Source organism: Onychostruthus taczanowskii, unplaced genomic scaffold, assembly GCF_017590055.1.
Source record: "Onychostruthus taczanowskii isolate IOZ18803 unplaced genomic scaffold, ASM1759005v1 scaffold68, whole genome shotgun sequence".
Lineage (NCBI taxonomy): Eukaryota > Metazoa > Chordata > Aves > Passeriformes > Passeridae > Onychostruthus > Onychostruthus taczanowskii.
In genome coordinates, this window is record NW_024504566.1 from 1182445 (window position 1) to 1209351 (window position 26907).

The window sequence follows — 26907 nt, forward strand, 5'->3', positions numbered from 1 at the left end:
GAGAATCAACCAATGAAAATGTCTGTACATCAGTCACCGTAGTACAAGAAAATATTGTCAGTAGCAAATATTTGATAAAGCTGTGAAGATTCATTCTGGAAAGGAAAATAAAGATTTTAATATATGTACCATTCTTAATGATGAAGGAAAAGAAAATATTTCAAAGGGCTCCCTACAAAGTGTTACTATATTCCTGTCCAGTTGCAATAAATATTTTTACTGCTTATCATAGTGAAATGCATTCCTCTGTTTGAATAAGATTTTGTTTGCCATCTGTTTTTCAGAAATTCACATGCAAAAAGTAGTTTCTAAAGATAGGAAAAATTGTTTTGGCAAGGTGTTCCATTAGCCAAATACCCTAGGATATACTGTACCACGGCATCATGCCCAAATTACATGGTATGTGAACTACCCAGTGGCATCACTGTAGCAGTACAATATTAATAATTATTCCAAACTTACAAAATATTTTGCTTTCTGTACTACTGTTTTTATACAGGCTATCTGCATCCATGTTTGCATTCCTCTGTGTCAGTGCAACTTAGGCACACTTAAGAAAGTAACTGAGTGTGCCACGGGTGTTGGGGAAACTTCCCAGTCTGGCCGTTCCCAGCACTCCACAGTCGCACAGCCCAAAGGTGTCACAGGGCCACAGGCTCGCACGGCTCCGCTGAGCTGAGGGCGCCTCGCTTGACACACCTCCCCGCAGCCCGACTCTCACACGGTCACACCAGGTTTCCTCACCGGCTCGACCCCGGTTTCCCATAGCAGAGTCTCAGATACCTCGTTCCATAAAGCAGTTTATTCCTGTGCAGTAACACAGAAACAGCTCGAGCTGGTGCCTCTGAGGAGAGCACCTACATAAAGAACCTCTGGGCTTCTGCAGCCTCACAGGGGCCCCCTGAGCCAGTCTCGCTCTTCCGCCCGAGCCTCGGGCTCTTGTCCCACTCTCCATGTTCAAGGACTTCGCTGGTGTCACCGGTCTTCATCTCCTTTGTTACCCAAAGAGGCAATTCCATGTTCCTGCTGTGTCTCTCAGAGTCTGTTCACCTGACTAGCATCACCCATCTTCGCGCCCTTGGATATCCCGAAGTTTGGCAGCTCACGGCCTGTTGTCTCGGGCTCCCACCCAAATCTTAGCCTAGATTTCAATCGGCAGCTTGCGATCCCAGCTACCTGGACCGCACGTATTCCTCAGCATCTGGTCAGGCACGTAAGTAGATGATGTCTGAAGCTCTGCTCCATTCCCTTTCCTCTTGCATTAATCCTTGCTGTCTGTTCTCGTCACCCATTCACCCAAGCCCGATAGCGGCACCCACGCAGCTCCGAGTGCCCTGGGACACTAATTCCATCCGAGAACTGTCCCGTCCCTAACTCCCGCCGCCGCGCCTGCGCGATCCCCCCGCGCCTGCGCGGAGCTCGCCGTGCGCGGGGGGTGGGACGGGGCTGCCGGGGGCAGTGCCCTGGGGCCCCCGCCGCCCCAGGTTCGCTGCGCCGGGGCCGCATCCAGTCGAGCTCGCTGCCCGGGCTTTCCTCCCCTGTTCCTGCCTGAGGCACGATACAGCGCGCCGGTGCTTCCCGCCGTCGCTCTCCTTAGACGGGACTGTGCCTGCGTTCCTGCTGCGGGATGAAGAGGATCTTCGGGTTCGGGAGGAAGAGGAAGGAACAGCCGCCGCCCGGCAGCGGCTCCCTTCCCTGCTCCGCCGGTGCCTACGAGCTTCGGCAGAAGGACCTGGGCAAGCTACACCGCGCGGCCGCCAGCGGCGACCTGGCCCAGGTGCGGCAGGGACTGAGGAAATACAGCATCGACGGGCGGGACAAGGCGGAGCGGTAAGGGCGGGAGCCGCGGGGCGGTAAGGGCGGGAGCCCCAGGTGCGGCTGTAGGAGCCCCAGGTGCGGCTGTAGGAGCCCCAGGTGCGGCTGTAGGAGCCCCAGGTGCGGCTGTAGGAGCCCCAGGAGCTCCCCGGCGCAGGAGCCGACCGGCAGCGTCGCTGTGAGGAGTGGCAGTGCGGGCAACACAGCCCAGCGCAGCCCTTGGCTTGGGCTGCCAAACACACCCCTTGAACTCGGCCAACCGTCCCTTACAGTTTTTGACCCGGCCTCCTCAGTGCCCTCATTCCCTGACTCCTGTATCCTTGCCCAGGAGGGCAGGGGTGGAGGCGAGCTCTTAGCCTGGCAGAGGAGACTTGCAAGAGAAGCCTTATGGCCATTCTCAATCTAGCCAGGGTTTGAGGTCTGAGTGTAATCGCCCCATCTTTATGGACTCAGGGCTCAGCGTGCAGGTTCAGTAGTTGAGCCCGAAGGATGCGCTGCCTGAGCTGGGAGCAACTTAAAGAAAGTTGGATACTGCAGTTGGGAAGGATTTATAATGCAAAATAAACATGTTGTTTATTGATGCTGCACGCATAGTTGTCTTTTTTGAGTGTGATGTGGCAGCCTAAGCCAAAGTGTGGTTTTAGGTGGCAGTCAGTTTTTTGCTCTGATGCTTTGGTACAGCTGATCAGCACCTTGCACTGGAATATCTGGTCAGTGACTTGCAGAAGAAGGTGTTGTGTGGGGATTTGAGTCAAGCACAGCAAGCACTTAACAGTTCTACCTTAAGGAGAAGCCCTGGGCTGCAGCATGGTTCCTGCAACATAGATCTATCATAAGCAAAAGGGAATCACCTTTTCTGAAAAAGCTCGGAGTGAAATCCTTTGTGGAAGAAGGGCTGGTTTTAGCAGAATAGTTCAGCTTCCTAGGCTGGACTTCTGGCAGCAATAAAGTTCATCTAGTTTTATTGCCCTAAAAATACCTACTAGATCTGTAGGAGGAAACACATGCAAGGACTTCCTCGGTGCTTGTGTCTTTGTGTACAAGTAGACTGGTTAATTGACATGACACCTAAGATGTTGTGGTTTGAAGGACTGCTTTTCCTTCTGGCAAGGCTTTAAATTGAAGAAGAAAGTTCAGTTTTCCTGTGCTGGTTATATATTGTGGAAACACAGTATTGCCTTCTTGGAGAGGACTTAATCTGTAGTAGGCTTTTTATGACTATGATAGTTAAACATTACAGGAAAGTCAAAAGCTACTTTCCTGTAGTCAGGATCAGAGTGTTCTGCTCTTTGGATTCCTGCATGTTGTTAGAGGCACTTGGATGCAAACGTGTTCTTGGTTTTGCTTCAGTAGTAAAAAAGCTAGAGGAAAAGGAAAAATTCTCAAAGTGAGGAGAAGCGCTAATATTCTTGCAATCAACCTAAGTAACATTTTCAATACATTTCAATACAATTCTGGCCCACGAATGATCAAAGAATAACTTAGAAGTTGATTTGTCATAGTCCTCAGATTCCCTGGCTTTGGTCTCTGTTGCTGTGCCATGTGTGTAGTCCCACACTGCAGAGGACAATATCCAATGCCTGGGCACAGGAATCTCTGCAGATTCTGTTCTATTGGGAAATGTTCCCTTACTGAGCAGAAGCTGTGGAGGGGTTTTGCTAGCAAGTCCCACGCATTTGGTGTGCAGCTCCTGTGCAGCTAATGGAATGGGTTCTTAAGTTTGAGATTTGCAAAGTGAAACTTGTGGTCATATCTGTTTATAAAAAAACCTGAAATTATCCCTGTGTGTGCTAATTCAATTTATTTAATTTTTAGGACAGCTCTGCATCTTGCTTGTGTGAACGGCCATGTGGATGTAGTTACATTTCTAGTAGAAAACAAGTGTAAGCTAAATCTTTTTGACAATGATAACAGATCACCACTGATGAAGGTACGTGGACTGTGGTATGTTCTCGCAAATGAAACTTACTGATTTTGAACTAAATCATGTATTTTTCAGGATTCTTTATGTAGACCTTTGTAAAATCATGCATATTGTGATTGTTGTGGAATGGGCATATGTTAGCCAATCTTTGAAGGTGCTCTTAATTCCCAGTATTGAGAAGATGGAGGAATTGCAACAAGTGAAACTGTAAATGCTAAAGTTTTTTGTGTTTTGTTTCCAGGCAGTACAATGCCAGCAAGAAAAATGTGTGGCTATTCTGCTGGAACATGGTGCTGACCCAAATCTGGCAGATGCTGATGGCAACACTGCCCTTCATCTGGCTGTCCTGTCTGGTAGTACTGCTGTAGCAGGGCTGTTACTTCAGCATAATGCTAATATTGATGCCCAAAATAAGGTAATTTTTTTATATTTGTTAATAAAGTGCTTTCCAAAAGTTGCATTCATATTTTTCTTAAAGTTTTGTTTGTTTGTTTTAACTTGGATTTTTAACTTTATCTGTCCTTTCAGGAGGGATGTACCCCTCTTACTCTTGCTGTCTCTGAACATCATGAAGAAATAATGGAGTTTCTCCTTAAAAAAGGAGCTGACGTGCATGCTCGAGATCAATGTGAAAGGTCAGGGGCTGTCAAAACTTTACATGGGTCTTTTTAATATTCTTCAGCTTGGCTTGAGAGAGGGTTGGGAATGAGGTTTGAAAAAACACAAAGCAAGGAGCCATACAGAAGCAATTACTTCTGTGTGACTTGTGAAAGATGGTCATACCTCAGTGGCTTGCTGTCATATCTCGTCAGTGCTTTCCACATTGAGGACTGCAGAATGTTATTGTCTGTGATGGCCTTTTTGTCAGGAAGCCTGCTACTAGCTCAGTGGCATTCCCTCAAAATGAAAAGCCATCTCCTGCATAGTAGCAGAGTTTCTAAGCGTTGTCTGTGTGGAAGCTTTGTTTTAATATTAAACATTTAATTGTTCTGAGACCTTCTCCGATTTTATTGGCTCTCTTAATGAAAAATGCTTTTTCTTTTGTTCATTTTAAAGTAATGGAGAGTATGCTTTTTTGAGGGTGAACAGAAACAAAGATATTTATGGTGACTGTAAAGCAGTCTATTTCATATCGTATTTCTTGGATCCTTCAGAACCCCACTTATGACTGCTGCTTCTGGTGGAGAGCTTAATGTGATAAAGGTGCTTCTTCGGTATGGTGCTGATGTTTCCCATAAAGACACTAACGGATGGACAGCTGAGGATTATGCTGTTATTCATGGATATTCTAGGTAAATTTTAAACTGTATCACTAGGGTAAGTTGTCAGTTATCAGTGTGGTTTTTGATAATATTTTATAACAGCACCAAGGTTTAATGATGTGCTGAGACTTGTGTAAGGGTGTGCTCAGTGATGTCTTCATAGAGTCATTTAAATTGGAAAAGGCCTGACTAAAGAATCAACCTAACACTGGCAAGCCCAGCACTAAACCACGTCCCTGAGTGCCAGTCTACAATGTCTTTCAAATACCTCCAGGGCTGGTGACTCAATAACTTCACTGGTCAATCTGTTGTAATGCCTGACAACCCTTTCACTGAAGTAATTTTTCCTAATATCCAGTTTACCCTTCCCCAGCACAACTTGTGGTCATTTCCTCCTGTCTTCTGATATGTATCATTCCAGTGTCTAGTGTTAACTTGGAAGTTGAGGAAAATTTTTACCCAGAGTTCTCTGTTAGATTTCAAGTTTTATGGCTAAGCTCACATTTGCTCACTATAAACTTTAAAATCTGTCTGTGTCCTACAGTTAGCCAGAGGTGAAACTTGACAGGTACCAAGCAGGAGTTAATACCTTTGTACGTTTGAATATGACTGTAGAGTCAACGTGACTGTAGTGAATATTGAAGTGTGTAATAGTCATGTGAATATTGAAGCGTGTAATAGTCATGCAGTAAGTGCATACGAGTACATAAATCTATATGGCTATGGATAGAATGAAGATAGGATAAGAATAGGTTGGATAAGAAGTGGCTGTTAACTCTTCTATTAAGTGGTATATGCAGGTATGGGATACTTTTTTACCTAATGCATTTCTTCTCTTTTTCTGTACAGTCTTAGCAAGCAACTGGCAGAATATGCAGACTGGGAAAACACAGGAGAAGCTTCTACAGGTGGTGGTGCACGAGGCATCACAGGCACTCCACACAGGGCAGCAGCTGCTGGCTTTACATTGGGTGCACCTGCTGTGGACAGAGGAGGTAAGACCCTTTGCCATGGAGTAGCTCACAAGGAGAATCAGTGTGGCTTTTCCTTAGTGGATTTGTGTTGTTAGTGCTTACTGTGCTCACTGTTGGCTTTAGTGGAGGCATCAGATGAAGTAGCACAAGCTTTGTGAATGTGCTTATTTGATGATAGTTGGAAGTGCTGCTTCTCAGGCTGTGAAAGTATTTGATCTGCATTCTGTGTTCGCTTCTTGGGGTTGTTACTTTCTGTCTGTCAGATTGTCCACCTATTTGGGTTTTCCTTGAGAGAGAGAGAGGAGGATAGGGAAGGAACTAGGCAAAAGTGTTTACTTTTCAAGTGTGTACTTCTACCTAGAGATGGCAACTCAGATTGTGAAAATCCAATTACAAAAGCAGTGGGTTCCACCTGAGTAGTTGTTCCTCTTACTGTACTTGGGAAGCAACAGAGAAATGAGCAGAAAGGTATGTGTCTTGTTAGTTTTCATGGAGTTTGTGTCTTCATTTTAATGTTCATAGTTCCATCTGCACTAAGGTCCTTTTTGCATGTCCTGTTTCTCAAAATCAGTTATAACTTTCCATGTAGGTGTTGTAGAGACATACTTAGCAAATATTGGAAAAGTAACTTTGTTGGCAATAACATTGCAGTGTCTGTGAATGCTGTATTGGCTAGAGCATAGTTTGATTTACAACACAAATAATGCTTTTCTTCCACATTAAGTAGTTGTGATTTTTTTTTTTAGAAAAGAATTATTACCTTGTGATCCAGAAAAACAATTAAATTGCCTTGTGATCAAAAAATTAACTCCTTCAGTGAGTTTTAAAAATTCAGTCTATGGTTATGAGCTCAGACTCCTAGAGGAATCTTAGAAAATTAATACCTTAGTGTAAATGAAATAGTGTGTCTTGTACTTTACATTTCAAGCCCTACAAGTGGGAGATTTTATTCTTTCTGAATTTTTAAGGGTGTTACTTTGGAACTATGTGGCAAATGGGCAGAAGACACTGCTCAAACACAATTCATTATTCCTTTAAATACAGTTCCTTACTCCATTTTTAAATATGTCTAGAAAAATGAGCAAAATATGGGATATTTTTCCTCACTGACCTTTCCTAGATATAGGAGTTTAATTTAGAGTCAGGCTTTGTTGCTTTGACTTAGGAACACTTGATTTGACCTAGTCAGAGATTTGGAAAGTTTCTTGATAGACTGCAGGAATGCAATCTTTTGGCCAAACAGTGCATGCTGTTACTGTCTCTTAGATATTAGTAACATAAAGAGAATATTTACCTGCATTAATTATGCAGTCTCTAACTTGCACAGAAAAAGTACAGGTCCTGTAGCATGAGAGTCCTTCTAATATGCTGCAGTAACAGACTTTGAAGCCTCTGTTAGAGAGAAGTTTGAATGATCTCAGGAGAACAGAGAAACCTATTTTGAAATTATTTTTATTTCTGTTGCTCTTCTGTACAATTTTTCTGGAATCTTCAGTGTTGTCTTTGTTCCTTTTGCTAATTTTGCACTTGTTGAATATTTTTCAAAATACTCTCCTCTAATGAGCAATTCAGCCTACTTCAAAAGTTGGCTTTTGTTTCTATGAATACTTACTGCGTGATGTGTTGTTCCTTTCGTGTTCCTGGGTCCCTATGGAAACTGTTGGGTTTCCATCATAGAGCTCTTGCAAATCACTGAATTCTTTTCAATCTCCCAAGTTCAGTAAAAGCTGTCCTGTATTATCTCTTCAGAAAGCTGAGAAATGTAGAAGAGATAAGAAACTATCATGCAGTCCTTTCTTAACTCTTTAAATGTATCTTGTTTTGATACAAGTAATTTTGCCACATTCGTTCCCTGTGGTAAAACGGATAGAAGCAGGGCTCCCTTCTGTTCTGAGGCAGAGTTTGCATCATGAAGAAATTTGGTGTCAGTTAGCTGCAATAACAGAATGAATTCTTGCATTTCACTAAGTGGGATGGGTAGAGCAGATGCCTAGTGATTTATATTCTGAACTTGTGTTCCACAACACACAGACATGTTCACACACAAACACATATGTGGGATACACCAGTCAATGCACCCATTTCGGTCCGGTTGTGGCCTGCTCTATAGCCCTGGGGGAGCATGCTGCCCTCTTGTCATGTCTGTGTGGTTCAGCATGGTCAAATGAATATAAGCAGGACTCTTCAAACTGAGGTAGAAGTGGCCTGTGTTTGTATCAGGCACCAACTGACACAACTTTTAAGATGAGCTGGTTTAAGGCAACAAGTGACTGTGTTCCTTTTTTAGCGAGGGATAACAAACATGCTAAAACTGTAGCTTAAGATGAGTGTGTGTAAATAACATAATGTCTCAAAGTTGCATGCTGGTCTGAGTACAGGGAGCCAAGATTTCCTTGAAACTTCTGGATAGTCTCCAAAGTTTGGTTCTTGACACATACCGATTTTTGAGATTTTCCTTAGAATAAGGACTTTTGTGTGCTGTGTGTGTAAGGCACTGTACAACCATGAAGAAATTTAATTAGTATCTCTGCTAGACAAGAAGTAGTCAAGTTGAGGGAAATACAAAATTATCAGGAGAATATATTTCTGATAATATGTTTCAGTGCTTCAAAATATTGAAATATGGATGTTCTACATGGAGCAAGTACTTTAAGTTACTGTTTGACACTGTCCCTTGAGAGCAGAGTTCTTTAGACTCTGGTTGGGTTGTTTCCAGCACTTCTGACTGTAGAATAGGCTGATAGTCACAGTATGTTCTCCCATTGCTGTAGCTGTTTTGATGTACTGCTTATGTTTTCCAAGTTTCTGGAAATTCCAGTTTATTCTGATGTCATTGTTCCATCTGTCCTTTCCATGCCTTTTCCTAAATGGATATAGGAGTGCAACAATCTCCTAACCAGACATCAAGAACAGGAAAATCAAGGAAAGGTATTTTATACAGTAGCATTTAAAATATGAAACATGTTGTGCAGTATACAGATATCAACACATCTATGATGTTCATTATCCTGGAGGTTCCTATTTTGATGGTACTGGTTTTCTGAACTACATTTGAGAGCAGGCTTTGTGTGATTTTTGTTTGATTGCATGTTTTGCCTTGGCTCTTTATTATTGAATTTAGTGTTTGCTTTGTGTCATTGATGATAGTAAATAATTTTTAAATAAGCCCTTCTTTTACTCTGAAATGGAAATGGGCTTGAATTAAAGTGGAAACAAGCAATCCCCAGAGACTGCTTTTCTAGATCAGATTTTTACTGTAATCAGAGTTCTGTCTGAGAGGTAGCTCATGAACTTTCTCTTTTGCCTTCTAAAGGACAATGGGACTTGTTCTTGATCACTGCTTAAAGTCACTATTTACAGAATGACAGAATATTTGGAATTAGAAGGGATCCACAAAGGTGATCAAGTCCAGCTCTTAAGTGACTGGCCTATACAGGGATTGGAACCCACAAGCATGGTATTATTAGCACCATGCTCTACCCAACTGAGCTAATCTATTCATTGGAAGCAAAATTTCAGAAAACTTACTTAGCTCTTTTGATTACTTATAATTGTACTAATTGAAAATATAACTGAAGTCACCCATCAGGTGTGCTAACTGACTGCTCCACACTGCTCCACAGTGGTGGAGATGTTTTTACTCATCTTGGGAAATCAGCAGGTAGATTAGACTGCTGGTACTGATTGAGTTAACAGGAACTATGGTATGTACAAGTAATTAATATTATTTAAATATTGTGTGTTTGCAAAAAGAAACAGTGAAAATTAGAGTATATGTTGTATTTTTAAACTGTTAGCTTGTCCTTGTTTCAGCTTCTAGGCTTTCTCTTCACGACATGCACACTGTATTTCATTGTCCAAAAGCCCAGTGCAGGTCAGGAGATGTACTCATCAATATTTCTACATGTACCCTGTCTTTAGAACAGACAAAATTTCCATGCTCGTTTATATTTAATGCTAGTGGAGGAGATGTCTTCAGGCATATGCTATGCCTTTGTTTTCTTTTGCCTTTAATGATTCTGTCAAATACCTTGGATTGGTTGTTATGATAGTTGACAAGAATTAGTTATCAAGAGCTTGAGGAATGCTGAAATAGGTACTATTGGAAGTTGTGTTTATTTTCCCCTTCTGTTTTGGGAATTGAAGAGCCCTTTTTTATGATCTTAGCTGTTGAGAGGTTCTAGCACTTGGTTCTAGCACTCCAGTTCTTGAAGCTGGATTCCTAGAGGTCAGGTTTCTTTAGTGGATCAGTGATGTGCTAGAGTGCACTCTCAACAAGTTTGCAAGTAGCCCTAAGTTGGGAGGATCAGTGGATGCACTTCAGGGCAGTGCTGTCATTCAGAGGCATTTACTCTGACAGTCTGTGTAAATGAACTCTCAGACCTGTCTAGCAAAATTCAGCCAGGGCAAATGCAAAATCTGCACATGGAAAAGAACAACCCCTTGCTACAAAGCATGCTGGCACTGCCTAGCAGGAGAGATGCCTTGCTGAGAAAGGCAAGATTGGTCTTGGCAGAGTGAGCTGAGAATGAGCCAGCAGCAGGGTGCCCTGGCAACAGTGTCCTGAGTTGTATTAAGAGCAGCATAGCCAAGAGATTGAGGAAAGTGATTATCCACCTCTACTTGGCACTCTCTGGATTATGTCCAGTGTTCTGGGTGTAATTTGAGCTTCCAATGCAAGAGACATTTGTCTTTGAAAAGTGAGGAAGCTCAGTGAAAAGCCATCAGATTCATCAGGGACAGGAATATTTGCCCTTTGAGGACAGGTTGAGGAAGCTGGGATTTGTCAGCCTAGAGAGGTGAATTTGCAGGGGACCTAGCAGCAGCTTCTAGTATATGTGAGAAGACAAATCTTCCAGGTGCTTCCCAGTGGTACATTGACAGGAGGCAGAGATATAAGAGGCATAAAAGGCAACAAAATAGTTTCAAATTGGATGTGGGAACAGTAAAACAGAGAGGTTGTACCATCTCCGTCCTTGGAAGTGTTTAAGACCAGACTGGATAAAGCACTGAACAACCTTATCTGACCTCATAACTGAGCCTGCTTTGAGAAGGCTGGCTAAGAGACTTCCTGAGGTTCCTTCAGGCCTGATTTATCCTGTTATCCTACATGCAAGTCGTGTTTGTAACACTGATGATTTTATTTTCTTGCACTGATTCAAATAGAAATTATACATTTTCGTGCCATGATTTTGAAATTTAGGGGTATTTTCTAAGTGTACTTGCAGGGACTAAATTCATGCATTAAGTACGGGGATATTAATAGTTACCTTGTGCACATTTGCAAGTAAGCATCCTGAAAATGCACTTTTAAATATATTGAATTTTACTTAAGTATTGCACATATTAGAAAGATATTTTTAGAACAGTTATGCACATAAACATTTTGAAGAACATGATGAAAAGGTGGAGGAATCTGTTAATACTCCTGTGTCTTTCATAGCTGGGTCTTGTGAAAGGTTTCAAGAAAATAAAACAGCAGTGTCTCCAAAGGTCATGAATAATGAAGTATCTTGCAAGTCAGTACCAAAACAAGCTGTCTTTCAAAATCTAAATAATCTGCAAGATATGCAAGAAAGCTGGAACAGAAAAAGCATGATTGATGAGAAATTTCACAGAAACGCTGACTCCTGTTTTCCAAACTCTGAAGTGACAGAGTGGAAAAAAGAGGTACCTCAGCCTCTCTTAGATAGTTGTGGTGTTAAGGAGAAAAGGTCAAACTTCAGTGATGGCTTTGAAAGTAGCGATAATTCTTCGTTAGCAGAAAAACTGCCGGGACCTGAAAGTGAAAGACCAACCTCTGTCATACTTGAACATGTGGATGGTGAAGATACTGAAGAAGAAGAATATGAAGGAGTAGATTATAAAGTCTATAAACCACTGAAAAAAGAAAGTGAAAACTTGCACTTAAATAAGCAAGAAGAAAATTTGAGAGCAGCATTTCATTCAAGCATTGAAGTAAGTATATAAGGATGATTTAATCACAAGGGTATTTTCTAAGGGTCAGATAGGTAAGAAACACATACTAAACCAGATTTCTCTTAATACTTATTTTTCACATATATCCATCTTTCAGTCATCCGTTTTTGATGTTAGTGTCTTACTTGGAGTCAAAATAGTTTCTTTGCCATGGTATGGTAATATATTACGGTATGGAAAAAGAATAGGCAGTAGACTCTGGAATCGGTTTGATTTTTCTCATTCTGTTACAGTTTTTATCTGTGAAGTTTTACTATCATTTAGGAAAATTCATGGCGTGATAGTTGAAAGTGAGGAAACAAAAAAGAATTTTGTATGAGATTGAGAGCAGGAAACTAATGATTTTCAATGGAGCCAAGTAGAGGAAAAAAAGAAATATGCTCCAGAATGTTGGAACTTAAATGAAGCTGGAGTTAGACTGACATGAGGAATTGCTTATGGAGGAACAGCAAATAATGATGTTTCTTACTGTTCTTTTCTGCTGTTTTGGTTGATCTCTTTTAGGAAGAATCATCTGAACATGAAGAGAAGAAGGATGCTAGCAAAAAGCTACAAATTACAGTTGCTGAGGATGTGAAAAATTCTGTTTGTAATGATAGGCATGAAGTCCACAGAGCTTCAAAGGACAATGCTGGTGAGAGAAATTACTTTATAAATCCTGACTCAGGTGCTTCCTCTACAAATATTAATGCATAGAAAATGAACTAAAATGGTGATTGACTCTTATGATAGCAAAATTTTCTCTTTCCTCTGAGTCCCAGTGGGCACTGGCAGAGAAGGACAGCAGATTGTGTTGCTTTTCATCATTCTTAAAGAACTGAAATTGTAGCATTGGGCATGAAGCAGTGTGATACGAAGCAAGTGCCATTCATGATTTGTTGCTATGTTCTTCCTGAAGTGATCTGAACAAAATGCACAGATAACAAAGAGAAGGAGGACTAGAATGTCTTCAGTGACAACAGTATTCCCTTTTATCATGAGTACTGTCACGTTGAATGGCTGTAATTGCTCTTGGCTGAAGCCAGGGAAGGATTTGAGTCAAGCTGAGAGAAAGCTGTTCCAGTGCCTCACCTTGTCCAGTTTTAAAATGTAGAAGGTCTCTCCAGCACCACATGTGTGTGCTTGAAAACATTACCAGCCTAGTCAGAGTAGAGCACTTTGATACTTACCTGAGGTCTGACAATGGGAAGACAAAGCACCATTTCCATTGTCTGTCTCCAGAGAGTAGCTTGTTGTAGTAGACATTACTAGAGCATGTGTAGCTGCTGCTCAGATGCTGTGCAGGGGGCACTGGCAGAACCTGCTGTATTCTGGTGTTGTGCCTCTACCTGCTCATCTGCCTATATGTGTTTTACTGTGAGTATGTATTTAGCATAGTGTAAGTAGTCAGAGTTCAGACTGGAACCAGCAGTTGCCTCTTCTGGGGTGGGTGCCGTGACAGGCATCCACCTTCTTCCCCCTTCTTGATGTATACGTGTCCACACAATTGAATCCTGAATCAATTTTTCCTAATGGAGTAGCTTAAAATAGAAATACGATAGTAAAATCTAGCTAGTAACCCCCTTAGACTGAACCTTAAAATTGTCTTAAAATTGTAGGGAAGCGGTTTGAATTTTAATCCCCCCTCTCCAAGACAGAAATGGCTTTTGTGTATTTGGGTTAAGTGTTTGAGGTGTGAGCCTCTATTTTTAAATGGCAATACTTAGGTGTATAGGTTCTGGGAAGGGGCTGGGTAACTTTGTCAGGGAAGATCTTTCCTAGTAGGAAAACAATGGGAGGATTGTTTCTTGGTGACTTTGTGCATTGTGTAACCTTTGTGAGGAAGTTTTGGATAGTGTTTCTGTGGTACCCCCTGTACAGTGGAAAGTGATGGCAAATGCCAAATATTGGAGCTGCAGCCTGGAGAGACCTTAACTCTGCATGCAGCAGAACTGCAGGATACTGCAGTATCTTCCTGAATGTTACCCAAGCATGTTGGGTACTGCCTGTAGCTTTGTTAGCTGTTGTGCATAGCCATCTTCTGATAGAAAGGAAGAAAAGGGAGCAAAAGGAGATAACATGATGTGTCTGGGTGAGAAGAAACACTTGAATAAAACTTGCTTCTTAGTTTGTCCTCATCAGTGAAACCTGTGTCTTTGGATGTACAAACACTCAAGCATCTCGCTTCTTACCTTATTTGTAGATGCCTTTCTAACAGTGGGAGCAGAGCAAGTGGAAGATGCTGAATCTCCCTGAGATTCTGAGGTACTTACTGTGAAGGACACAAGGGTTTCCACTGCAGGAAGTAGAAGTAAGATCCAGAATCACTTGGGAGCTTCCTTTTTATTTGGACACTACTGTTGATAAGGTTTATTTCCTCTTTTCTTCCTTTTGCTGTATGTTTGTAACTGGGGGCCCTTGAAATAATCCTGTTCTAGGCCAGCTGCTCGTTTAGGTTTGGGATGAAGTACGGTTGAGCTAATTGCTTGGGTCATAGCAGCTGGCTGAGTTTGGTTTGTAGTATAGTCCTGAAACAGTGAAGTTCCTTGCTGCTTAAAATATTCTTACCTTTTCACAGAGGCTGGCAGGATTGTTGCTTTTTCACCATGCCATCCTAGTCTGACCTGGTTAGCTGTTGCCCTTGGGGTCTGCAGGCTCGATGGCTAGCTGCTTCTGAACAGATCCTCTCTACCTTTTGCAGGTGTACTCTGGCCCTCTTTAAAATCATGTTCAACAGAGGCATTGCACATGCTGGCCTTGTTTGCCTTTTTCATTCTTTCTTTCCATGGCAATCAGCAAGGTCTGTAGCTAAGTCCCTCTGGTTCTTCTTTTGAGAAAAAAGGACTCTTCCCATCCCCTTCTTAAAAATACAAGGCTCAAACATTGTTAGTTTCAAGGTAATTTTACGATCTGCCTTGCTAATCTTTATTCAATCCAAAGGCTCTTGCAATTGGAAGCAGCACTGTGTTCATTCACTGTCGCAGGATATATGCCATGGGAATGTCCGTACCAACCTGAATGTCATATACAAGTTCAGTACAAATGCTGGACCACTGCAGACATGTAGCTGTTGGTTCACAACCTGTATCTTGAGTTACCATGTCAATTCTTCTTTGTGGTTGTCCAGTCTGTCAAGGTTTGTCAGCGTGGCAGAATAGTGGTATGAATTTTTTGCTTAAGATCTGAAAACAAACACAATTGCTGTGATTTTCCAATATACTGTGTTTTGATGGATTCTTGCCAAGGGCCTTAAAAAACATTTTTGTATCTAGAATATACTTGATACTGTGCAACATGAATTGGTTTAGCAAGACCTTTTTTTTATAGCAATTAGATGCAAATGCATTTGTACCAATTCTTATTCATGGGTTTTAGGTTACACAAGCGGATTCTGAAATGTCAAGAAAAATGCCATGTGGTGTGCTGCTCCCAGCTGCAGAGAGACATGGAGCATGCTCCCAGTTTGTTTCAGGGGAAAGTGACAATGGTAACTTCCTGGTGGGCTAATGTTTGTCTGTAAGCATTAATAAGCTAAAGTAAAGTTTTATCAGTGTCTGTCTTAGAAATGCTGTCACGGTATGAGTGTGAGCCATACCAATGAAGTGCTTATTATTTGTTAACTAACGCCAGTAATCACAGCACTTGCTGGCCAGTTTGTAAAGGAAATCCTTTGCATTATTTGTGTTCTTCCAGTGAGTATCTAGTTTTTTTTAATTCAGGTTCTTGTTTCATAGTGATGACAGTGTATGTCTATTAGGACTGACCTTTCTCAACATTTAACGTTCTTAGATGATAATGCAGCACAAGACAGCTATGATCTGGCTTAGCATTTTTGTCACCCCTAGCTTAATCTTTGATAGCATTTTGATTGCTTTATGTTGTGCTTTGCCTAGAAGCTAAAGTAGGACTACAAATACAGGGATTTTTGCTGAGGATTTCTGCCTGTAGTTTGTGGCACTGTCTCTTGAGTGTCTTGAGCAAAACTTTACAAGCTTCCAGGAGTTTCAAATGTAGTTGTTAACTATTTGTCACAGAATTCTGCTTAGACAAGAATTCTACAAAGACAAGTTTAGGATCAGTGAGAAAAGATGGTAAAAGGTGGTTATGGTAATCTTTCTAAGGTCTTTTAACACTGCTGGAGCACCAGGTTTACTGAAATTGAATACTGTTTGTTTTATAATGCTGGTTTGGATTTTTTTATATAAAATATAGACAATTTTATTTAAATATAAAATTCTTGCCATGGGGCCATTCTTAATAATTCTAAGTATTCTTTCATATACTTCTTTAGTGAGAGGACTCAAGCCATAAGATGACTTAAGCAGAGGATTTGAGAAGTATAGGTGGGATTGTGTGGGTGTGGAAATGATTTAATGTTGGACACAATTTAAAAAAATATTTGGAACTATATTGTAAATGTAGATTAAAACCAGACAACATTTGTTTCTGTTGTTCCCCTGCAAGCTAAACCACAATAATCTGATGAACACTGCCTTGATTTTACCTTGTTAGACATATATGAGGTTTCACTGTCTGCACCCATGCTTTCTTAGTCCCATCAATGGAAAAGAAAATTCTCCTCAATATTAAGCACTTGCAGAATAATCACAGTCATAGTGCTGTTTTATGATCATTCATTGCAGAAGACTAGCTTTGGCTTTTGAAATAATCCTTTTAGAAAGCAGGATTCAGCTCCTCAAAAGGACTAAATATTTTAATCTTGTTCTGTTAACAAGCATGACCTTACTGCTTCACCTATATTGTCCTAGTTCTGTGACAATCATATTTTAAATCCAGGGTGTATGATGGGAAGTATGCATTGTTCTTTTCTTGTACACTAAGACACATACTGCATGATGGGTGAATGGAATGTTCAGTATTGTACTCTTGATGAAATAATGATTATGACTAATACTTAGTTGTAGAAACTGTTGATGTTGAATGGAGTAAAACAGATCCACAATTTAAAAGAATAACATTTCCCAAAATATTTTTCACTTCCAGGCCTTTTGGAGAAACCCAACAATCCACAGGTAAGTATTTGTTATGTTAGACTGGCTACTTATTCCGCTAATTAAATAGTTTGTAGTTACTTTGAATTTGGTGTTATATCATTGAATTGTCTTTCATAGCTGAAGACTCCCATATCTGCTTTGGAAATGAATGAAATGTCTCCTGAAAACAAGCAGCAGAAATCAGGTACATTTGCCTTAAGTGGTTCTTGATTTAGCTTCATAATCTTTTACGAGTATTTAATAAAGCATCTGTGTTATTTTATTTATTTATTTATTTATTGTTTTGCAGGTCTGTTGCAGGAATTTGATTTAGAAGATGTTGAGGATATTGAAGGTATTCATGACCATCTCTTTGTCATGTTCTTTCATGGACAGACATATTGTAATTGCAAATCTTTTCTTAATTTTAAATTAATGTCCCTTGACCACCAGCACATCTGTCTGTTTTAATGCTGGCTGGAGCCTTCATCTGCACCAGCAAATGGTATTGGGATATCTGTAAGCATGACTAAAGTCTAAAGCTCCTCTTGTTGAAAAACAAGGAAAAGGAAAAAATGCCTGTGTTCCTTGTAGAACATTATCCTTAGATAATTCCTAATTATTGCTGTTATTTTCTTTAGTATTTATCAGACTATCTGAAATGCATCAGAGTTATCAAGAGATCATCATAACAACCCTGTGAAATAAGTGCTGTCAATCCGCTAATGACTGTTGTGTAATGCCTTGTACTCAAATACCCAACAGTCAAATCTACAAAAAATCTCAGAAATTTTACCCAGCAGTGAGGTGGGAGGAAAAGGTTGTTACTTCACGCTGTGTAACTTGGGGTCAGAATTGACCTCTGGAGACCTTTGACTGACTGAGGAGCTCAGACTCCAGTTCAGACATAAAGGTGTAACTCTGTGCTTGTATCAAATGTTAAGAGCCCTTCCAGGAATGAAGTCTTGCAAAAGTACCTAAAGCAGAAAATGCCAACAAGTGGGGTTGCACCCTTTTGTATTTTTTGATGATACCTATGTATTTTTCTCAGTCTTGCTGGTTTTTTGGGGTTTTTTTGTTTGTTTGTTTGTTTTGTTTTTTTTGTAGGAAGGATATTTTGTCCCTCTTTAGCAGTGAAACTTTTGTATATAGAAAGGCTATTGTGGAGAATCCATGGTGTTGCGGAGCAAGACAGGAGGTGCAGAGTGATAAGAGTGAAAAGGCTCCATCTCTTGTTTTTAGATTCCTCAGTTGAGTTGCTAAGACTCATTTCTTTCTGCAAATTTGTCACTTGAAAGTGTACGATATGCCTTCCACAAGAACAATGACAGTGAGGTGCTGCTTCTAGATTGTGTCTGGGATTATCTGGAGTGCAGTTCTCTGGTGTAACAGAGATTCAGGGTAGGCTGCCAGACTGAGTGAATACATCTAAGAAGTTTGTGACCTGCCCATATTATATAGAAATTCTGAGAGAGGGAAGAGTGGAATCCGGCTTTCAACAGTATAAGCAAAGCATTCAGATCATGGATTGTTTCTCAGCATGACACTAGTCTGTCTTTCAGTTCCCATCTGTGTCTTCTGCAACAGATAAGGTAGCAGTTTGAAATACTCAGTCCAGATCCATGTCTGGAGACAGATTTGTTTCATGGATAGAGTAAAGCTGAGGCCTTAAAATATTTCAAAGCTGTGATTTTTTTTTCATTATTTTTTCTGTACTGCACATGTGCACATAGGAGAATTACAGTTGATGGAGCGATATTTACTGTATGGCACACAGTATTTCAAAGAGAAAGATCACAGTAATGCACCTTTAAGAAACAGAATTGGTTGATTTGTGACCACTTGCAGCAATTTTCAGCAAATTTCCTTTAAATGCCCTGTAAAAAAGCAGTGTACACAGATGCATCTTCAATCTGTTTTATGGTAATTTTTGTCTCTTAAGAGCTCATAAATTAAAGGTGATGCATTATTTTCTTTCAAGATTTTTCTCACAAATATGATTCAAGATGCACTCTAATTGTAAATAAGTAGTATTAGGTCACGCTGGTTATCAAAACACAGTTTTCTCATTGTAGGTGAGTACTCAGGATCTACTTTTCATATGTCATCAGCAGCTGAAAAAGAAGATAAGGATGCCATTGAAAACTATGGAGTGTGGGTATGTAACACCAAAGGTTTTGAATTAGGAACCTGAAATAGTAAATTGTATTATACACTGTAAAGCAAAGAATTATATATTATACACATGTAAAGTGAAGGAAACTTACCAGTCAATGAATAATTCTGTAGAATCCTGTAGATAAAGGTTGTAGAACAGCCTGAAGTAAAATAGGATGCAGTCTTCTTATGGTGGGGAAAAATCCTTATTGTTATATTGTATACTTGCTGTTACACTAAACCAGTTTCCAGCTGGTTTGCTTAGACTTTGTTCACTGTTTTTCCTTTTGCACAGTGCTGAGAAACGATGCAGTCAAATTCTCTTTTTTTCCCTATGCAAAATGCACATTCAAGTAAAGAAGGAAATTTGTCTATAGTGTGCTGACCTATTTGATTAAACATGCCTGGTCTTCCACTTTGTAACAGAAGAAGAAACAAAAAAAAAGTTAAATTTTGTGACCTCAACTCTTTCCATGTCTCTGCAAAACATCTGCTTGTTTGGCCGTGTTAGTAAGAGTTTGAAAAGGTTTCTTTCAGAGAGCGTTTTAGATCGGAATAAGGCAGGCATCCTGTTTGTGTTGGGCCTACAGTAGGAGAGGGAGAGGGCTGGATAGAGGGGTCTGGAGTCTTCTGTAGCACCTCAAGGGACAATGGAGCAGATTACTTCTACCCCACACCCAGGTGTGATGGAAAAGGAACATGCTTAATATTGACAGGCAGAGCATGGAACTTAGGCCTGCTGGAAGTGGCAGTGGTTGGGCGGTGAACTTGGGGAATGGTGAGGCTGAGACAGATGGGAGCTAGCTGAGGTGTTCCTTCCCCGTTCTGAAATCAGGAATTTTTGCAGAGGAAGAAGGGCTTGGCTATCAAGAGAGAGGAGGTGAATGGTCTCAGCCCCGTGGGACTAAGGCTGCAGGCCTGTATGGAAGGTGCTGGGAGGCATAAGGGGAAGGAGCGTGTGAGGAGCAGGATGTGGGGTCAGGGACAGGGGGAGACTGGGTGGTGTTAAGGGAGGCACGGTATGGTTTTCACATAAGTTTGGGTTCCTCACTTGGGATGAGGGAAGGAATGGACAGGTTTCCCTCATAAATGCTTTTCTTGGGATCTTTGAATGAAATTTAACATTTCTGTGCCTTGGGTGAAGAAATAGGCCCAGTTCTCTGTGTTGTGGACAATAAAAACGTCGTTGTGTTCATTAACACTGTGTTAGCTTAGCTGGCAGGGGATTGTAAAATGCCAGACAGTAGGAAGGAAGGAAGGTGAGGAAACATGGGCAGTTCCAAAGAAAAATGGTATTAAAGCAATAAAACGTGAAAAAATAAATTGCTTCTAACAAAGGCCACTGGTTACAGAAAACAGGCAGGCCTAAAGGTGGAAGTAACTCGCCTAGACAACTCCAATCCTAGAAAAGCTATTGTCTCTAATAAGTCCTAGTAGCTAGTAAGTCCTTTATTTTTAAGAAAAAGCTGAGTCAGTGAACCTTTAATTTAGTATCCCTTGATTTATATTATAAAAATTGCTTTCAAAATATTTTGATGCTGTTATTCCTGTTACATGATAGGATGAGTTTGCAATGGAAATTGCCTAGATTAACTTCCTTTTTCTTGGTAATCTTTTTGTCTGTACCTGTTTGCTTAAGGATAAATATATTTTAGAAGCTGCCAACTTCATAGGAAAAACAGCACATGAAAATCAGACTGACAAAGCAGAAGTTTCACATCAGGAAGCCCTAACAAAAAATGAGGAATCGCACAGTGCTGACAAGGAGTTAAATCTAAAACCTTGGGAAAAAAGATATGAAAGAATGTGGGTTGAAAATGAGAAAAGGGAATTAAAAACAAATTTCAAAAACATTACAGCAGAGCTGAAGCAGTTGTTTGGTGAAATTGAAGCTGGGGAAACTGCTTCACTTGTGGAAGAAATACCAGAAGATGGCTTTGGTGAAGAATTGAAGAGTTCTCACATTATTTCATCTCCTGTGACAGAATCAAGTCATTATTTAGAAAGCCAAGGTGAATTTGGTGATATTAAACTTACACTAGGTGGAAAAATACCCAAAATGGAAATTGTATTTCCAAGTCGTGGTGTTCTTCCTGATCAAAATAGCTTAAGGACAAGTGTAGAAGATACCTGGAATACAGACAAAGAAGCTGGCATTAACAATGTAGATAACAGAAAGATGTCTCTAGCTAAAGGAAAGAAAAAGGAAATGCCTACTATGGAAACAGAAGAGAATGATAATGGAAATAATAAAAATGCAGAGGAAGGTCCTGCTTACTCCCTGAGGCATAGCTTAAAATCAAGTATTTTGGGTGACATTTCTAATATTCTTCCAAAAATAAGACCTGTTTGTACAAGTGATGAAAGTGCAGGTTCTGTAACAGAAATGAAACTTAAAAGATACTCTGGATTTAATGATGATGTTCCCAAGGACTGCCATATCAACAGTAATATAGGAGAAACAGAAACTGAAAGTCTTTTCACTAGTGCTCAGGAGTGTGATGTGCTGGAAAGGAGTCTTGATGAAGAGCTAAAACGAGATCTGGAAAGATTTAAGTGTAAGGTAGGAATGCTGCAAACAGTATTCCTGGCTTTGGAGAAAGAGAAGGTACAGCTGCAAAAAGAGGTAGTTCACCTGCTACTCCTTATTCTTTAGTCTTTCTCCATATCAATGGTCCTGTTCACTTCAGCTATTCATCATTAAATGAAGTTGCTTTCTGCAAATTAGTTATTGTTTGAATGAAAATACAAAACTTCTTAATAAAGACAGCAGTGGAGAGTTGCCTTTTCCCCCTTTTCAGGAAACACAGAATGCACTATTGTTCCAGTTGAACAGTATGTGGCGCTCACTTCCAGTGTAAGAAGTTAGCACTTCATTGACATAAAAAGTACAAACAATTTAATCAGTTTTGATTCTGAAACAAAGAATGAAAATAGCTTCTGAACAGGGTCTTGACTGAACTTCTCATTTGATTTCTGCATGGTGTGTCATCATTGCCCTTCACTTAAATTCCTGTTTGCTGTGAGTGGAGTTGTTTCTACTTGTGGGTTTGGAATCTTTTCCCAGCTACCCTGCCCTCCATAGAGAAAGCAGTAACCAAGCACACATCCACTTGATTTTTGTATTTCTGTTTTCATAACAAACATTGTGCAGTTCTTCTAACTCTTTAATCCATCAGTAATGCTTTTACATTTTTGTTGTTCATGTTTTAAGATACATGTTGTTTTCTTTCTAAGGACTGTGTTTCTGTTACATCACAGGATCATGAGTAAATTTGAAGTACTTTCAATGACAACACACTTTGTAATGTAGTTTTTGTGAAAATACTGGTCTGTATTTTTTTTTAATTTTACTTTTCTTCAAAGGCAAATATTCAATCTTGAATATTGTGTTTCTCTTTTATGGAAAAACTGATTAATACTTGAAACTTAACTTTCTTTTTGTAGGTTGAGAAGGAAAAAAACACAGAAAGATGTTTCAATACGCAGACAGTGGCAAAAGAGGAAAATATTGATAAATTAAATACACCACCAGGCAATATTACTAATCTGCAAATGAAGGAAAAGCTTACCCTAAGGAAGAATGACTCTTTGAAAATGGAGGATGAAAACACTACAGAAGAAAAAGTCAGCAAGAATTTTTCACCTGAGGAGAGGTCAGAAATTATTAAAGTGCCAATGAAAGTAGAACCTAGAGACGTGATCTCTAATTCATATATGTAGGATTACTTAAGTATCTTTTAGGTTTTCTAATATTGTTCTAGTTGAAGCAGTTTCTTTGATGCTGAAAGCAATACTGAGCAGACCATTGCTTTATAAACATATAAGAAAAACACTTTTTTTTAGGAAGAGGGAAGAGATATTACCAAATTAATATTAAAAGTTTGAAGGAGGCACTGATATTTTTATGAAATCCTAAGCAGGAGGATTTTTCTGTCTGTCCTTCAAAGGAATCTCTGCTCTTAATACTTCCTCTAATGTGGATATAAGATACTGCCTGAATCTTGTTCAGGTTCCACATTCCCCCCTCATTCCTAGGGCAAGGTTTCTTAAATGCTTTTAAATACTCCACAATCCTTGGAGTTAAGTCTGTGTTTTATCACAACTCAGAGGAAAAATATCTGTTTGAGATCTGACAGTTTCTGACATCATCTTGTGTCTTTTTCAAATAAATATTTTCTGTTAAGTTACTCAATAGGTAGGTTTTTTTTTCTTTCTGTTTAATGTAGCGAATTTGCCCTGAATCATGATGTTGCAAAGAAAAATAAAGGACCAACTTCAAAGCAGAAGGCTAATCAGCAGATGAGCTCTTCCAGTGGGAATAATTTTCAAGTACCAGATGACAGCACTTTCAGTGAAGCATCTCAAGAGGAGGGAAGGTACTGAATATAAGGAATGTTATAACTAAAACTTACTTAATGATAAAAATTGACCTAAAGCTGAAGGTAAGTTTTTTGTAAACCTGATATGCACAGTGGTTTTTGTTCCTTCATGGGACCATATTTTTGTGTTCCAAAACACATCTTTTTTGCTTTGTGTGCTTTGAACATCTTAGCCAAGTTCATTACAAAGACAGTGTGCACAAGTGCTGAAAAATTACCTGAAGATCAGTGAGTAGGTAAACATATATTTTATATTTTTAAAAAGGGAGAGGAGAGACTTCTACAAGAACAAATTTACTATTTCATCACATGCATCTTAGAGTTTGAGGGTTTTTATTTTTATTTTTTTTTCTTTAGCTGTATGTCCTATTGACTTCTTGCCTACCTCAAACTTAACTGTAGGGGGCAAAATGAGAAACAGAAATTGCCAGCAGGGTACGAACACTGTTCAGCAGTAGCCAAAACACTGGTGTGTTGTCAACACTGTTTTGGTCAGCTATGTAACACACAGCATTGTGTGAGATGCTCTGAAGAAAATTAACTCCACCCCAGTCAGCCTAAGTACACTAGAGAATCCAAAATTACAGGTCTTTGACTTTAAGGGAAAGAGTCTAAATACTGAAGAGAACTAAACCTCTAGTATTAAACAGGGAATGCACATAACTATGGATCTAAATATCTCCATGTCTGTAGCTATATGATTCCTGTCACTTTGAATGAACAGTTATTTCAACTATTTGCTTAATATCTTGTGAAAAAAAATCATCTTCCAATAAGGATGATAATTTTTTTCCAGTATTCACCTACATCTTAAAAAACTCTTGTACTAAATTTTACATTAATTCCCTACTGAAATTACGTTTTCAAAACAACTTTAGATATTGTTCTTAATGCAGGATAAACATTCCAGAACTGAAATACATTTCTGTTTTCCAGACCTGCAGCAAAAACAGCGAGTGAAAAGAACAAGGTACTGTAAAATTAGTTTCTTGATAAATAGTTTTATCAACTTTTAATCACTCAGATGGGACCAGTCAGATATGGACTGTGAATGAAAGAACGATTAATTCATGCATGTGTAATATTACATAGTTGTATACAGAAAATACTGTATTGTTTGTAGGTCAACATACAAATGGATGTAACTGATGACCTTGATTTAACTCACTCATCTGACACAACATCAGAGGATGTCAAATTACCAACGTCCACCTACAAAGAGGCTGTGTTGCTCTTAGAACAGCTTACTGTGGATCATACAGGTATGTTCTAAAGTCATTTTTTCCTCAGATCTTACAAGTTTCTCTTTTAAATCATAGTTTCTTTGTGTGCACTTCCAGGTATCGTGGTTCATGTATATGTAGGATGACACCTCCCCACCACCCCCTTCATCGCTGACCCATGTGTACAGAGCAGCTGTTTTTCCTATTTGTTGCCTTTGCCTGAGTGGTGGTGGTTTTGTCTTCTCCTAAATATATTTTTATGAGGTGCCACCAGCATGGCTGAAAGGCTCAGTTGTGCCCTGCAGTTGGTCCATTGTCTTGTGTCTGGAATGGGGCAACACTTGGCCTCTTCTCAGAGAACTCCCACTGCTTTCCTTCATTCTTCCCACTGCCAAAACTTTATCACCTACACCAAATTTGCACATTAGAAAGTATTTATGCATATGTGCAACTTTGTCTTTTCTGTCTCAAAATAGGTTCTGCTATTTTACTAAAAATTCAAAACATACTTCTTAAATATGAACAAATAATAGAGCATGAAAAAAATAGATATGCAGCAGTCTGGAGAGAAGTAAGAAAATTGGAAAGTGAAAAGGAGGAATCAAAATTAATAGCGGAAGAGACTCAAGATTTGAAATCCATTTTGGCTCATCAAGAAGTGGAATGGAAAAGTGATATCCAAAGCCTTAAGTATGTAATCTTTTGCTCTGATAATGTGTTACCTTGTAACAGTATATTTACCTAGATAAACTTAAAAGTGACAAAACAGTCAAGAGTTTATTTTCATATACTGTAAATGTGATACCATGGATAATGGAATGACAGTAGAATTCTTTAAAAAGTTAAAAATTAGAGTAAAAATATAAAATCTGAAAATATTTAACATTTTTATGGTTTGAGTTTCTGCAAGTTCATAGTGTAGAATATCTAATTTTTATATCAGTGCTTTAGTTTCTCAACTATACTGTTAATTCCCAGGTTTACTTTGAAACAAGAAGAAGAAAAGAGGCTCAGAGTAGAAACACTATATGAGAAAACAAAAGAAAAACTCAGAAGGAAAGAAGAGCAATATTGTAAAGAGATGGAGGAGAAACAGCAGCTTGAGTTACAATCAAGGAATTTAGAAATGGAGTTAGTAACACTGAGAAAGCTCTTCAAACAGGTATGTTAGATAATGACTTAAAAAATTGTTTTCTTATTTTCTGCTTCTTTTTAATTGTTGTTGTATTCCAGTATGTCTAAAGAAGAGGTACTTTGTTCATGGAAGAGAAATTGGGTAACTATTGTCAGATTTTGCGAACAGCTGGTTTCCAAGTAGTGTGTTCTCTTTTTTTGGTCTGTATTTCAAAGCCTAACTTTGAGTTATTTTTCAGAATTATTATAAAATAATAATTAAAGTAACTAAATTATTCTGTATTTCTTCTTAATTTTCAGAAGAAAATTAAAATTTATAGATGGATTATTGTAACTGTGGAAAGCAAAAGTATTTAAAAGAATACAAGGGAGAGTGGGATGATATTGCTAGCTTTGTTTTTCTGAAGGTGCAAGTAATTTAATTGTATTATCGTTGTAGGTTGAAGACGAGCGTGATGAAACACAGAGACAGCTCTCTCAGGAAAAGAGTGCCAGAGCCCTGCAAGAAGGCATTTTGAACAACCACCTTTGGAGACAAAAGGAACTAGAAGAGGAGACAAGAAGAACTATAGGGAAAAGCTCAGATGTAAGGAGATTTTTTTTTTCTAATTAATTCAGTTTCACCATGTTTGTTCTACAGTTATAATAAAACTTATATTTTTTTTCTGCTTCTTGACGGATTATTTGCAGTTTAATTTTACTGTGCAAATACCTCTTCTGTTTTCCCTTATGTCTTTAAAAGTTTTGGAAAGCAGTATCAGTGCTGTATGTACAAGTAGAAAGCTAAAAGTAAACACTATTTACACCATTTTTTGTCTTGCTTTTATTTCCTTGACATTTTATCATCACTTTTTAAGGTTTCTAGCAGGGAAACACCTAGTTACCTACATCCAGGCTGGCAAGGAAGGAAATTGACACTCACTTTGTGTTCCCATTACTTGGGGTTTTTTAAATTATTTATTCCCTTATCAAACTTGAAGTATGAAGTTCTTTTCCACCTCCACATATTAAAGTTTTATGAAGGAAGATAAGCAATAAATTAAACTCTCAACACTAGTTAAAATAATTGAAGGAGAATAAGCAG

At 39.3% G+C, this 26907-nt stretch overlaps 1 protein-coding gene across 1 annotated transcript in view; it reads left to right on the forward strand.

The window, feature by feature from the left end:
• The first annotated feature begins 1444 nt into the window (after positions 1–1444).
• ANKRD26 (ankyrin repeat domain 26) overlaps positions 1445–26907 on the forward strand; it is a 44181-nt gene continuing 18718 nt past the window's right edge. The window contains 23 exon segments of the mRNA XM_041421045.1: positions 1445–1830; positions 3631–3745; positions 3981–4154; positions 4268–4374; positions 4894–5031; positions 5851–5996; positions 9789–9849; positions 11345–11933; positions 12459–12621; positions 14152–14198; positions 15309–15420; positions 16938–16966; positions 17066–17132; positions 17238–17282; positions 19003–19085; positions 20724–21710; positions 22532–22740; positions 23314–23463; positions 24403–24436; positions 24590–24728; positions 25166–25379; positions 25668–25851; positions 26263–26409. Coding sequence (XP_041276979.1) covers positions 1628–1830; positions 3631–3745; positions 3981–4154; positions 4268–4374; positions 4894–5031; positions 5851–5996; positions 9789–9849; positions 11345–11933; positions 12459–12621; positions 14152–14198; positions 15309–15420; positions 16938–16966; positions 17066–17132; positions 17238–17282; positions 19003–19085; positions 20724–21710; positions 22532–22740; positions 23314–23463; positions 24403–24436; positions 24590–24728; positions 25166–25379; positions 25668–25851; positions 26263–26409 — 4143 coding nt within the window. The 5' untranslated portion in view covers positions 1445–1627.